Source organism: Thunnus thynnus, chromosome 15 (assembly GCF_963924715.1).
Source record: "Thunnus thynnus chromosome 15, fThuThy2.1, whole genome shotgun sequence".
Taxonomy (NCBI): Eukaryota; Metazoa; Chordata; class Actinopteri; order Scombriformes; family Scombridae; genus Thunnus; species Thunnus thynnus.
In genome coordinates this window covers 11,930,897-11,944,169 of record NC_089531.1, presented here as the reverse complement: position 1 = coordinate 11,944,169, position 13,273 = coordinate 11,930,897, and the positions used below count along the sequence as shown (strand labels likewise).

Genomic DNA, 13,273 nt, shown 5'->3' with positions numbered 1-13,273 from the left:
CCTATGCCAAATTTGGGACCTATATTTACAGCATCTGCACAGATGAAAAGTATAAAATACGTCAGCAATCTCTATTCAGTTACTTATAAAGGCTCACTGGGAAGATGGTCCTTTGCCCTTTTTTTGTAATAATAAATCCTGCTACACCTTTTCCGCCAAAGTGGTCTGTTATCAGAGATGTAGCCGAGCCTCCACCGCTGGCTCCCTCATCACCACAGTTACTGCGATAATGATCTGAGAGGCAGACAGCGCAGTCCAGGGAAGGATTAGACCACAGCAGTGGGTACAGTTATAACAGCTGCTGCTGTGGCAATGCCCCACAGTCACCGAACAGGAACAAAAAGCCCACTCAGCTCCGCAAGGCTGAAGAAAAGAAAAAAAAAAAAAAAAGAGAGAAACAGACCTTCTTCCTCCTTCCGCTGTTCCTTGCTTACCCAATTTTCTCTCATCTTTTGATTGCTTTTCTCATCACGGCTGAGCAGAGTAATTGGACTTTCCTCTCTCTCCAGCTGCTCAGCAGTTTGAAGTGAAGAAGAGCTACATGTTGAATAAGCGGGCCGGCAATGAGGTGGTAGTATTTAATCGTTTTAAAAAGACACATGGAGGTAGTATTTTTGCTAAGAGTAGTCGTCACGGAAAAGAAAAAACAACACTACAGGACAGAGGGTGCACTTTTTATTTCTGATGTTTAAAGGTGATGCCTGAAGGTGAGATAAAGTCTATCTTAAGTAATTTTGGATGTGTGTTTTTGTATATGTGGTGTCTTACCAGCATCTCCTGGCCTCCTCCTGTTTTTTCCACACTCAGGTGTTCATCTGAGCTCTTCAGCTTCCTCACCTGAGACCAAACACACAAACAGACAGTGACTAATTAAAAAGGAAACGCATGAATAAATAAGTAGAGGAACATAACAGATGTTGATGTTTCCATACCGTACAGGGCACAAGGCATCACTGAGGGGTTTGATGAGTATGAAAATGATGTGAATCATATGCTTTTGCACTATATGTCAACCCAAAGTGGAAGTAGTTTATTATGGTGGTGCTGCATTTTCACAAAGCTAGGATTCATACTAAGGCAAATGTATGTATGGTTACACAGAGATTAGTATCCTGGTTTTGATCTTAATTGGGATATGACATGTACACAGAACATAGTAAACGCTGTTTGACCAAATTATAGTGAAACTGTTTATTTCTATCATTGTTAATTATAAAAGTATCCAGGTTTCTGATCATCTGCTTGCAGGTGTGTCACAACATCTCAGCGACTTATTTCTGTATAGTTACCTCAAAGTTTCAGGATGAAAACAGTTTTGTTGACTGGTTGCTTCAACACTGCTGAATTAGATTGTATTGCCTTGCTTGTAAGTCACTTTGGATAAAAGTGGCATTTGCCAAATGACAAAATGTAAAATGACAAAATGATCACAAGTGAAAGAAAACAAGACTAACTGTTATGCTCCCCACTAAAGAAGTCATACTTTCCCTTTATCTTAGCGCATGGATCGTCATTATATTATTTACCATCATATTTTTGGTTTTACAGACTAACTATAACTTGAGTTGATGACACACCTGCACAAAGGATCAGAGAATGATCAGAAACTTGGATAAAGTGTAGAGGCCACAGTATCTTGGTTTCTATTGGAGTTGTAAAAGGTTTCTGGACCAAAGATATGATGCAACGCTGAAAAAAGGCCACAAACATTTTTGGAAAAGGTGCTACCAGTCGCCAAATAAACACCTAAAGTTAGAAACTTATTCAAAGCATCCCAACAACTTCAGCCTGTTCATTCATAGCCGCAGCAAAGACTTCCATCTACAAATTTTAATACCAAAAGTTTGCCAAAGAAATAATAGCATTTGGATTATTTCTCTCCTTCATGCACTGCTGATTTCCACCATCACAACCTGCAGTGGAGCTCCAGAAAGAGCTCTATAACAAGCCTCATTCTCCACTGGATCAGGCGAAAGGGGATACACCCCACAGAGATACAGACAGCACACACACATACACTGGCTAATCCTTTGAAGCCCACGCTAAACCTAAAAAATGCACATGCCCAAATATTAATCCATGAAGCACATATTTAGAAAAAAAAAGAGTGGTTGTGGATAAAGGTAGTTACTACTACGCCCAATGCTCTCATCTTTCAGAAATGAGCCTACAAAAGATATGAAGAGGGCAGTACAACCGGGTACATTCAGCTGCAATCTCATCCTCAAATAAAGCAGCAGGAGCATGTTACCATATTTTCCTAAATCGCTAAGTCTTCCATCAATGGATGAGCTAAAAATATTCTTGAATTAGACAAGCAAGTGAAGTTTCAGGATGACACGAGGGAGCTGAGATCCTCTCTTCATGCAGAAGAAGCACACAGTGTTTGCCAAGGTCAGTCATGGATTTTTAGTATTTTGTCCCTTATTTTCCTCCTTTTTCCTGGTTTTAAATGCATTCTTCCTCTCTTCTTAGTGTTTTTTTTTTTTGCACTTCTCACTTATTTCTCCTTTTTTGAGTGGGAGGCTTGGGTATAAAGTCACAGAGTGCGGGGGAGTCAGAAAATGAAAGAACCTCTGAATAACACATGAAAGAGAATGATGATACATATGGTGTATTGAGACAAAAATCCCCTGAGTTGACACAGTACAATCACTTCTATGTTTAAATATTGTGTTGCCAGAAAACATTGGAAAACTTTAGACCATCACCAATTGTTTCTCACTGATGAAAGTTGATTTATCTGCCCCAAAATTCCTAGTAATTGGTGATTCAGCCGGCTAATATAAACTTTCTGAGATTTGAAATTCATGACACAGGTCAAGTTTTTCTACTGTATTACTGCTGTTTTGCAAATCTCCTGCAAGGTTTGTTAAAGAACGCTGGAGTGCAGAGGGCTGCTACAAGACTTCAGAGATAAAAACAGGTATTTTTAGTGGAACAAGAAGATGAAAGATGAGAATAGAAGAAACGCCAAGATAAGATAATCATATAAATCTTCCTGCAGCTTAAAAACTCAGGATTGGGTTGCACTTGCTATTCTTAAAAATGTTTGTGTGTTGATAAGGTCCCTTGCTGGGTTAAAATTTAACAGGAATTGACACACCACCGCCCCCCTCCCTGGAGGCCTTCTGGACTCAAGGTAAACCGGTTCCGTTTCAAAACATGGAGGGTGGTACATCAAATAACAAGGTCCAATTCATATGCCATTGCAAGAGCCTCTATATGGTACAACAAGAAGCTGTTAATAGAAGAGAAATCTCTCTTTTGGGAAAGATGGGTAAACTCTGGCATAAAGGTTCTTGTGGACCTTGTGGAGGATGGAGGAGTTGGAACTTTTGAGGATCTTAAAAACAAGCATAATCTGCCTATCTCAGACTTCTGGAGATTAGAGAATTAGACATTGTACATTTTTTGATTTTAAAAAAAAAGTAAACTTGATGGTATCACTGGAATTCAGAATCTCTTCCTAGAAAGGAAACATTTACAGTTTTATGGTTGGCAGGGTTTAAAATGGGTTGGGAAAAAGATACTGGTCAGGGAATCCCAGATGACTCTTGAAAGAACCTTGTAGCTTCTTGGCATACTTATTCACATGAGGCGCAATCTAAGTTAATACTTTATAAAATAACCAATAGAAGTTACTGACCTCCCTGTAAATTGACTAAAGGACAATGACTCATACTGAAGATGTGGTAAGGAGGCAGAGACTCTTGTGCACCTGTTATATTTTTGTGAGAAGCAGAAAATATGTGGAAAGAGGTTTTATTTTTCTTGACTAAGATGTTAGGAACGCACTGGGAGGTTGTGGTTTCATTTAGTCATGGTTACATCATAGTCATTTTACACCACTGGAAATCTTCTGTTATGTCCACTTTTAAAGAGTGGATTGAATGAATGTGTAAATGGATTCATACGAGCAGGTGACAAATAGACTGCGTGGGAGAGAATATATCTTTAACAGAGTATGGGGCTTGTTTCTGTCCCAGTTAGAGAAACATTGACTGTGGAGCGGACTGACCGTCTATCTAAGGCCTCTGAACCACCCGTGTTTGAATACTATATCTGACTGATCCCTGTATCTTGGAGGACAATATGGATTATCCATTACACAGTGTGGGTTATCTTGTATTATAGCTTGTCATTATGTCTTAGGAACTTACAGTCTTACTGTTGGCTGTACAGGGTTTATCCCCCCTTCACTGAGTCACTGTCGTTCTTGATGTTGGTTATATTACTTGATTTATATTTATCAAGGATATAAATGATGGTCATGTGAGGTTGTATGATGTATGATGGTTGTGTCTGTCAAAAATATAAATTTTGTGTGTAATGTCCCTGCTAATTCTTAGCAATTAGCTAGTTTCAAACTAGTGATTTACTGAATCAGGTTGCTATTCTGTAGTGTCGTCCAAAGCCAAACAATGTATGTAGCTAACACAAAGTTGCTAGTAGCATCACAAGCTAGTTTTGTCAGTAACCTGGAAGTCACTCGGTGGATATATTTAGTAGTAAGTAAGAAAACTCGAGCTGCAAAAGAACTATTTTAATTTACTGATGCATAAATCTCCTCTTTGTAAACTCTTGTTAAAACTTGGCTAAAGTTGAACTTATGAATAGCTAGTGAAGGGACCGTTGGCACTAGCAAAAAGGCTGTTGCAAGACTAAGTTGAGAAAACAGCTTGTTTAAAAAAAAATAAAAATCATGCCTCAACTTTCTGGAGAACTCTGGAGGGAAAGTGAAATAAGAACCATGGGAGATGATGTCATTTATAATGAAATATGGCATGAAAACCTTTACACTCCCTAAAAGCCATCAATGGACTAAAAGCACAACACAAAGAGGGGGACAACCACGGCTTCTTTTAGCCATTTAGATTTCAGAACTGCACAGAGGGTTTTCACCTGTTGGAGGACCTGCTCCTTTGCAGACAGGCAAATTACTGACCTCATGAACCTGAGTTTACTGAAACGAGAAACTGTCACATTTACTCACAGGCGGGACAAGAACCTCCAGGGAAATGTCAAAAGCTTTGCGTTCACTTCTTTTTCTGAGGAACACAGGCCAAGAGTTTGGACCAGGGTCATGTTTACAACTCTGTTACTGTGTGTGTTGTGTATTTTACCTTGGCACTGCTGTCAGAGTGACGTCTGGCACACGCTTGGAGCTGACTGATCCAAAACTGCTGCTCCTTCGCGTCTGAGGCTGCAAAGAAACACAGAACAAAAAAAATTTGTTAAGTTATGAGCCTTATTTCCCGTACACACAAGACTTTGAGAATTACCAATAAATCCTTATACAAGTTCACAGTCAGGTCAATATGCAGAATCTGCTATAAAGTGTCATCCACAAATGGCTACCATTCAATTTTTATTATCATACAATGACTTCCATTTCCACAGATGAACTTTTAAATTATTGCCTAGGGTTTGTTCAAAGAAATCAACACCAGCTGGAGGAACAAGATGCCCGTGATCACAAATTATTTAAAAATTTTACTCTATAAGCAGATAATTTGCCATTTTAGTGTCAAATTATTGTCTAAATTGCATTTTCAATGGTGTTTTCCACCATACAAGTAATACAGTTAAAAGAGCAAATGCTAAATTACTGTCATTTTTGGCAAAACAATGTTTTATAGTATATGGACCAGGGCTGTAGCTACGATTGAGGACACTGCAGTCATGTCCTCTGCATCTTCTTCAAGGAGTTTTGGCAATGTGGGGGCGGGGGTTTACATTTCTCAAGTAATGTAGGTATTAAGTAATTTGGTTATTCCAATGTTTTCATACTTAATACATTTAAAATTTGACTAATTCTAAGCTAACAAAATAAAGAATTCACTATATTTTCTTCCAAGAACTCTACTCTTGGCAATGTTGGAAAAGCTAATTTACAGAAATTTCCATTGAACAATTGAATAAACAAAATGTGAAAAATCCAAATAATTAAAAACTAATTTACCAAATAACAAGGTCAAATCCACAGCAAGAGCCTCTGTGGTACAACAAGAGGCTGTTAATAGATGGGAAATCTCTCTTTGTGAAAGATGGGACAGTGTTTCCCATTAATTACCTAGACAGCGTTTCTCATTAATTATCTATCCATTTGGTGTTTGGTCCTAATTATATGTGGATAAGGGGGGGGGGGGGGGGGGGGGGGGGGGGCAGGTGCAGCCCTGGTATAGACAAAATATCAGGTATTGGAAGCTGTAAATATAAAATTCAAATGTGCTGAACTGTCCTGTAAATATTTTTAGCTGCAACAGGTTTTACTGGTCTGAACTGACACAGTGAAAAAAGTGTTTTGACTGTTTTGTGTGCTGAGAGGAAAAGTGGCACGACTGGATGCAGAGACACAAACTCATACATACATATACAGCATTTATGGCAGGAGGTGGATGTATGAGGTTTCAAGTATGTTTTTTTGGGCAGCCTCTCTAGTCAATAGCTGTTGTAAAGTAGCTTTTCGTAACCACTCCAGTTGTCCCAAATTGCAAATGGTTCAAAAGGTACAAAAAGAAGCTCATAAACTTGCAGAAAGCAACTGAGAACAATAGATGGATCCACATATTCAACGACATTAAAGGAATAATTCAACATTTTCAGAAATACCCTTGAGAATTTCTATATCACACTCATATCTTTCTGCTTAATATGAAGCCAGCAGCTGGCTAGGTTAGCTTAGCTTAGCACAAAGACTGGAAACAGGGGGACAGCTAGCCTGGATCTGTCCACATGTAACAAAATGTGCCCACTGGTGCCTCAAAAGCTCACTAATTAACACATATCTCCCTTATTTAAGCTATATAAAAACTTAAGTATGAAAACAACACGTATTTAGAGCTGCAACAACTAACAATTTTTTTTTTGGTTAATTGTTTGGTCTCTAAAACATTATAGTTTAAAATGGCCATAACAATATCCTAGAGACAGGGTGGCTTCATCAAATGTGTTGTATTGTCCAATAAAACAGCCCCAAACCCAAAAGTATTCCATTTACTGACCAAGAAAGGCAGCAAATTCTCACATTAAAAACCTTCAAATGCAAACCCCTGCGTAAAATGAGCAGAGAACTGGCCTACTCACTACAAAGACGGTTTTCGGGTGGAATAAAAGTCTACATCAGTGGATGGATGGGCGGGTGGACGGACAGATAGATAGATACTTCATTATTCCCAAAGGGTGATCAGGGCTGCATATGAGTGAAGCATCAGTGAAGGCGACCTGCTGGATGACAGTGACCTTATTCGCTGCCAAATGATTACTCAACATGCCGACTGTCTGTCAGGACATTTGATCCTATTAGTTCCTGAATGATGTCCTGAAGGCTGGTACCTGAACCTCTTTATTTTACCTTCTACACTAAATTCAGCATTCAGTATTCAAGAAAGGGAACAATTCATTTGTACAATTTTCTAGCAGCACAGGAAGCAGCTTGATACTTGTGGTTTTCCCCTTGGCACAAAGACAATCCACCCTGCTATCTAAACACAGATACAGTAGCCAACTGAAGCCCGGATTTGCTGACGAACACAACAAGCCCTCCAACTGAAAGACGCTGACTGTCTGCTTGTACTGACCCGTTCCAGGTCAGACTGGAAAATAATATCCTTCTGATCCCATTTCACTGACTAATTAGTAGAGAACAATGTCTTTCATGGGTCTGATTACATTGAATTTAGGCTGTAGGTCAATCCCAGCTGGAACACCAACAGCATAAAAGATAACAAAAGTTAAAAGATTACAAACTCACCTAAAATACACCAGAACAAAGCTGCATCTCAGTTAATAACAAAGGAGAAAGTGTGTAGCAGGTAATCAGTACACCTGAGCAGAGCTTGATTTGAGGGTGCGCTTGATTTTCTCACACTGTGTGATCAGTGGTACGGTGATTACAGTCCCGAATGACGCCCCAAATTCTGTGTCATTTCAAATCTCTTTCTGTTTACTCCATATTGAGTTCCTATTTTTATTTTGAACCAACAGATTGCAAACATTGTCTATCTGCATACATATATAGCTCATTAACCATGGTCTATATATTATACGTTTTAAATTTTGTCAGTCCTTTTCAGTGTTGCATACAGCTCAATAAAAGCTGTAAAACCCAATAACTGCTGAATGATGTGTTTTAAACCATACAGATTTCAGTCATTTACTCAGTTACAATTACTAGTAATTTCAATTGCAAATGCAAAAAGAAATTTTCTTTTTCATGCATGAGTAACTGAATTCTTAGTTCTAGTTTCACCCTTTTTATGCTTTTATTAAAAAGGATTTTCCCTGTATTCTGGTTGGACCCATTTAATATGGTCATTAATTGAAACAGTTTTGGGTAACAGACCATTATGAAGTCTGTGCAGGCTAAAGCAACACTTCAAAGCTCTCTAGCAGAACACAGAAATAGGAATGGGACACTCTAAGCTTTTATAGACCCTCACATTAATGAGCACATTAGTCCCATGAGACTGCGAGGCTGAAAATTAGGAAAACAACTTAACATTTATTTACAGATCATCACTTAAATGGTACCTCGGGTTTCATAAAGATCCAAATTACTGCATTTGACTCCTGTGATGTTTTCTGCTAAGTTTGAGGAAGTCTCATACATTTCCTTTAAGAAACTAAATCTTTTCACTCTCGGGAGAGAGCGAAACCAACATAAAACACACAAACACTGTACACATGAGAATAAAGAGGCATAACTCAACTAAAAGTTCAATTTTATTTATTCACAAACTGCTAACATCTACATCTTGTAACTTTGGCCACATTGACATATTAACACAATTTTAAGTAAATATGGAGAACTTGTGAGCTAATAGTTGAAACATTAGCATAAAATTGGAGTCATATTTGTGTCCACCTGACGACAGTACCTCATTATGATCGACCCCTTTCACATGAAAATGGTCATTTGTTGCACTGCTATTATGAAAAAAAATTAAATATAGCAGTTTTATTTATAGGATGAAACTATATCAAAACTGAAAATGGCAAAATGACTCGTGTTATACAGTTTATACCGGACAATGACAAAGGACAAAATAAAGAAAAAACTTAAAAGAAGTGCTTGTCAGATCATCTAACAGCATCGGGAATCTCCGGAGTTCTCCTCTAGCACTTTTTGTGACTTTCCAAAACACACAATCCAAGAATTTGATATCCTCACATGTCATACAAACTGGTTCATTTAAAGCATACTGAACCCTTTAATCCTCTCTTGTCAGACATTTTTCATTTAGTTAAATTCAGTATTTTTTTTTTTCTGATTTTCATCCACAGAAAAGCTTTAAATGAGGAAATGAATGCAGCACCGTCCCTATTAGTGACTGTATAATGAGGATGGATGACTTCATCAGATTAATCAGGAATTGCATCACCACCTAAATGAAAGTAGTATTTTGAAATCTTCTGACGATTTTTCTTTTCTTTAAGTGTTGTTTGACATGCTGATAGAAGTTTTTATAGAGTATGGAGAATTCAATTTGCACCTGCCAATCATTTGCACTGTCGACATCTGCCTCAGTCACGAGAACACCTACAAAGGGCGCTTTTAAGTGAAGAGGTAACTCTGAGAAAATGAGACATTCACAGAAAATTTTTGACAAGTGCAGCATTCGAGACATGCTCTCCTACTGGGAGTGGCTGCTCGCCTCTCCAGGGAGAACATAATATTCATAAAGAAACACCTGCGCCAATCTGTCTTTCTGCAAAAATACCTCTTCCCACTTGTTTCTTGTTGTCATCAGCCACTGAAATCACTCACTCATTAAGGGCCACTTACCCAGAGAGCGAGAGAGTGTCTAAATCATCTATTTTTCTCTCTGATGTGCACAAGCCTATCTGTGATTAAAGATAATTAGTTGTCTGTAGTGAGAAGAGCAGCCTCCATGTGCGGCTATGCTAATATGCACCTGTTCATATGGTGACGCAAGTAGTATACACACTACTTAGCTAAGACCAGGACGTGCTGTTCTCATTTCTGGAGAATATTATGAAACTGATGAAAAATTCAAAAGCTGGTTTTGTGTCACAAGAGCTGCAGACTTAGAAGTGACATGCTGACAGTTCTAATCATTTGATGAATGCACTAGGTTTGCGTCAGAAACTGAGGAGACTAATAATCAAATGGGAGCAACAAACTGGTCCGTCTGCCTGTTTAAAATGAGCAACAATAGACACTCGTCCAGGTCTGTGTGTCCTATTTAAATGTCAATATCCATCCCATAGAGACGGCTGAATGGTATCCAAATACCGCTGAATGAGAGAAAGCAAGAGGGAGAGAGTCTCTTTCCGAGTCATTCATAGCACCACCATCATCAGCTAATTACACCCATTTTAATTACAGCACTGTGAGAGATGTTATTGGTTATGATAATGGTGAGTCTCAGGATTAATGCTTGGACCAGCAGTTAGATTTGATTAAAATGCTGGGAGATATTATGAGCAGGGCATTTTAACCGTATATTTCAAGAAAATGGACAGGCCGACAAGGACCAGAAAGGGTGGAAGAGTGGCCTTGCAATTACAGCAACCTGCGTTTTCTAATCAAAACGACATAATGAAGTTTGATCCTTGTGATTGTTCTTAATAAAGCAGTAGCAGTCATGCTAAGAGAAAATTTGTTGTAATTCTAGGTTGAACTTTAATTGCTTTTTAATAGCTTCTATTCACTCATGACTACTGAATCTCACATTTGCAGTAGTGCAACAGGACTTAAATGTCATGCAGTGTTCAAGGAGGCCGTCCACATCTGACAGCGAAGAATCAAGACAGGTTTATAATCTTATAGACAGTTGAAGTGAAACCGGAAATCTAAAAACTACGAAAATCTCACTGAATCAAAAAAAATCACATTGACATTTGCAATAACACAAATAACTAGTAATCCAGCCTTGAAACATAACTTAACTCAACAGTACTCTAGTCATGTGGCTCCTTTCCTGTAAGACCATCGTAGTAGTGCTGGCAAAAATGAACGAACGATTCCTAAGTGCTGATTCTTTTCTGGGTTCGGAAGAGGCAAGCCCATTGGTGAGTCAAGGAGTCACGGCTAGTTAAGACATGTCTGTAATAACAGCTGGACAGAGAGGACCGAACACTATAGATGCTTTAGACAGCAGAGATTACAAGTAAAGAGCTGGAAAAACTACTATAAGCGGTGGGGGATGTTATGTTAATGTACAACGATGACCTGACCATAAGTACCTGTGCTGCAGTGCTGGTAAATTTTCATGGAAGCTGTAGTTTTTTTGTACGCTCACCAAGTAAGAAATACAGAAAGTAAACCCCAGGAACATTATTTTTTTCAGAAAGACAGATGAAAGAAATCCTGAATGAGAAATTGCATTGAATTACAGAAGCTAGTGGAACAGAGGCCAACTTTCTACACAACAACTTGTTATCACATAACTTGAGGTTGCACACTCATGTAACAGCTCTATTCGCTGAATGAAGACTGTGAGATGCAAGTTCAAGGTTTGAAATCTGTCTACCGGCGCCTTTAAATTTTACTAACCAACACATTACATCTTGTTTGTTACAGAGATAAACAAGACTAGCTCTCTGCTTCTGATCTTTATGCCAAGCTAAGATAACCATCTTTTGCTCCGTATTTAGCATACAAACCTGAAAGACATGTTATTCTTCTCTTCTGACATTTGTCAAGAAAGTTTTCCCAAAATGTCAAACTACTCTTTTATTTACAGTAGCTTTCTGAGACAAACATTGTCGACTTCTGGGATCAAGTTAAACTCTAAACCATAGAAAATGAATGTGTATCTGCACAGAAACAGGCAAGACAATAAACCCCCAGTTGCTCACTCGGTGAAAAGTCTCTCTGGATAATCACATGAGCCGAAAATGTCAAGTCCGCAGCTGAAAGAGGTCATTTCAGGAAACCATACAAATAGTTTGCTGTTGCAAAAACCAGACATATTTTTAACATATTGTTATGTTTTGGCAGGTTTACAATAATCAATCGTGAGAACAGATTTCTGCATCACAACACCTCAAATATGCCTTAAATATTGTGATTTAATTATTCAGATGCATAGTGAAGATTGTGTCAGGCATCCTAATCAGCCAGTTTGAAAGCCCTGCTAGAAACAACTTGACCTCTTCATTGGCTGACTGTCACATAGACACATCGTATGATAAATAGTTTAATTTGCCATCTGAGCATTCACACATGATTAAATTCCTGCGGCTCTTCACCTTTGCTCAGCAGCAAAACACAAGACCCTGCAGACTCAACATCCAATAATGAAATACTCACTTTATATTCCTCTACTTTAGCTAATTTCCCTGTGCTTCTTCGGTTCAGAGAGCCAGACAAACCCTCAGGCTGTTAGATGTCACATGTGAATCCCTTCACGGATGAAAGTACACATTCTTGCATTCATAGAGAGATGTTGAGTTGTGATCAATTGTTGCGCAGAAAACACCTCGAGGGTGCCTCTGCATACAGAATCTGTGTATTCAGTGTCTTCTTACAACAGCGAGCGATAAGGAAACCTTCTCAAAATCCTCTTGTGAAAAGGTATCAACCTGAGAATAAAGGTGGCATTTAAAGCTTTGGACACAGGGACGGCTTATACCTTATAAGCTAAGCCTGGAAAACTGGAAAATGACTCCTGATTAAACCTTGAAGTTACTCTTTCCCCCCCCCCCACCCCAAGGTAGACTTTCAGGGGTTCCCATGGCAACCAATACCAGATCTGAGCATACCGGCTAATCACTAAATGTCGAGGACGCCCATGTGAGCTACTTTGTTCCCTGCTGGTTGAGCAAATTGAAGTTTTTGAGGACAAAAGTTTCTATTTCACTGCATTTTCACAGTAATATAGTAATACTTAAGAGCCTTTTTGTTGTTGGTGGCTCGTTTTTAGAGGTTAAAAGGGGGTTTTGGCACTCGTCAAATCTCAAAACAGGCCTTGGGTTTGTTTGGCTGAGCTGCATCTAAAGATGGCTTTTCTCTCTCAATGACTTTCTTGATCATGCTCAAATCTCAGTGAAGCGTTGGAAAAGGAAATACCTCTGCCTGTGAGCTATACTACCCAACTTTTTTCTCAGTGGGATCATTGTTTCCTCTTAGCTCAATACACACGGATCACCGAGTTATTCAGGGAATATAGGCCAAGTTATGCTGATATCCTCCCCCTTGAGAGTGTACGGGGGCATTCCAGAGGCACAAGTGGAGCAGCAGTAAGAAAGAGTCTGTCTTGCCTCAGTGGATACAGGTCACTGAAAGCTGAGGCCTTCAGCA

The 13,273-nt window shown here is 38.9% G+C and overlaps 1 protein-coding gene across 1 annotated transcript in view; it reads right to left on the bottom strand.

The window, feature by feature from the left end:
- LOC137198711 (oxysterol-binding protein-related protein 10) overlaps positions 1 to 13,273 on the bottom strand; it is an 80,217-nt gene that overhangs the window by 50,609 nt on the left and 16,335 nt on the right. Inside the window, exons 3-4 of the mRNA XM_067612604.1 lie at positions 5,127 to 5,206; positions 769 to 837 (exon numbers count right to left, since the gene is read on the bottom strand). Coding sequence (XP_067468705.1) covers positions 769 to 837; positions 5,127 to 5,206 — 149 coding nt within the window. The remainder of the gene's footprint in view (positions 1 to 768; positions 838 to 5,126; positions 5,207 to 13,273) is intronic.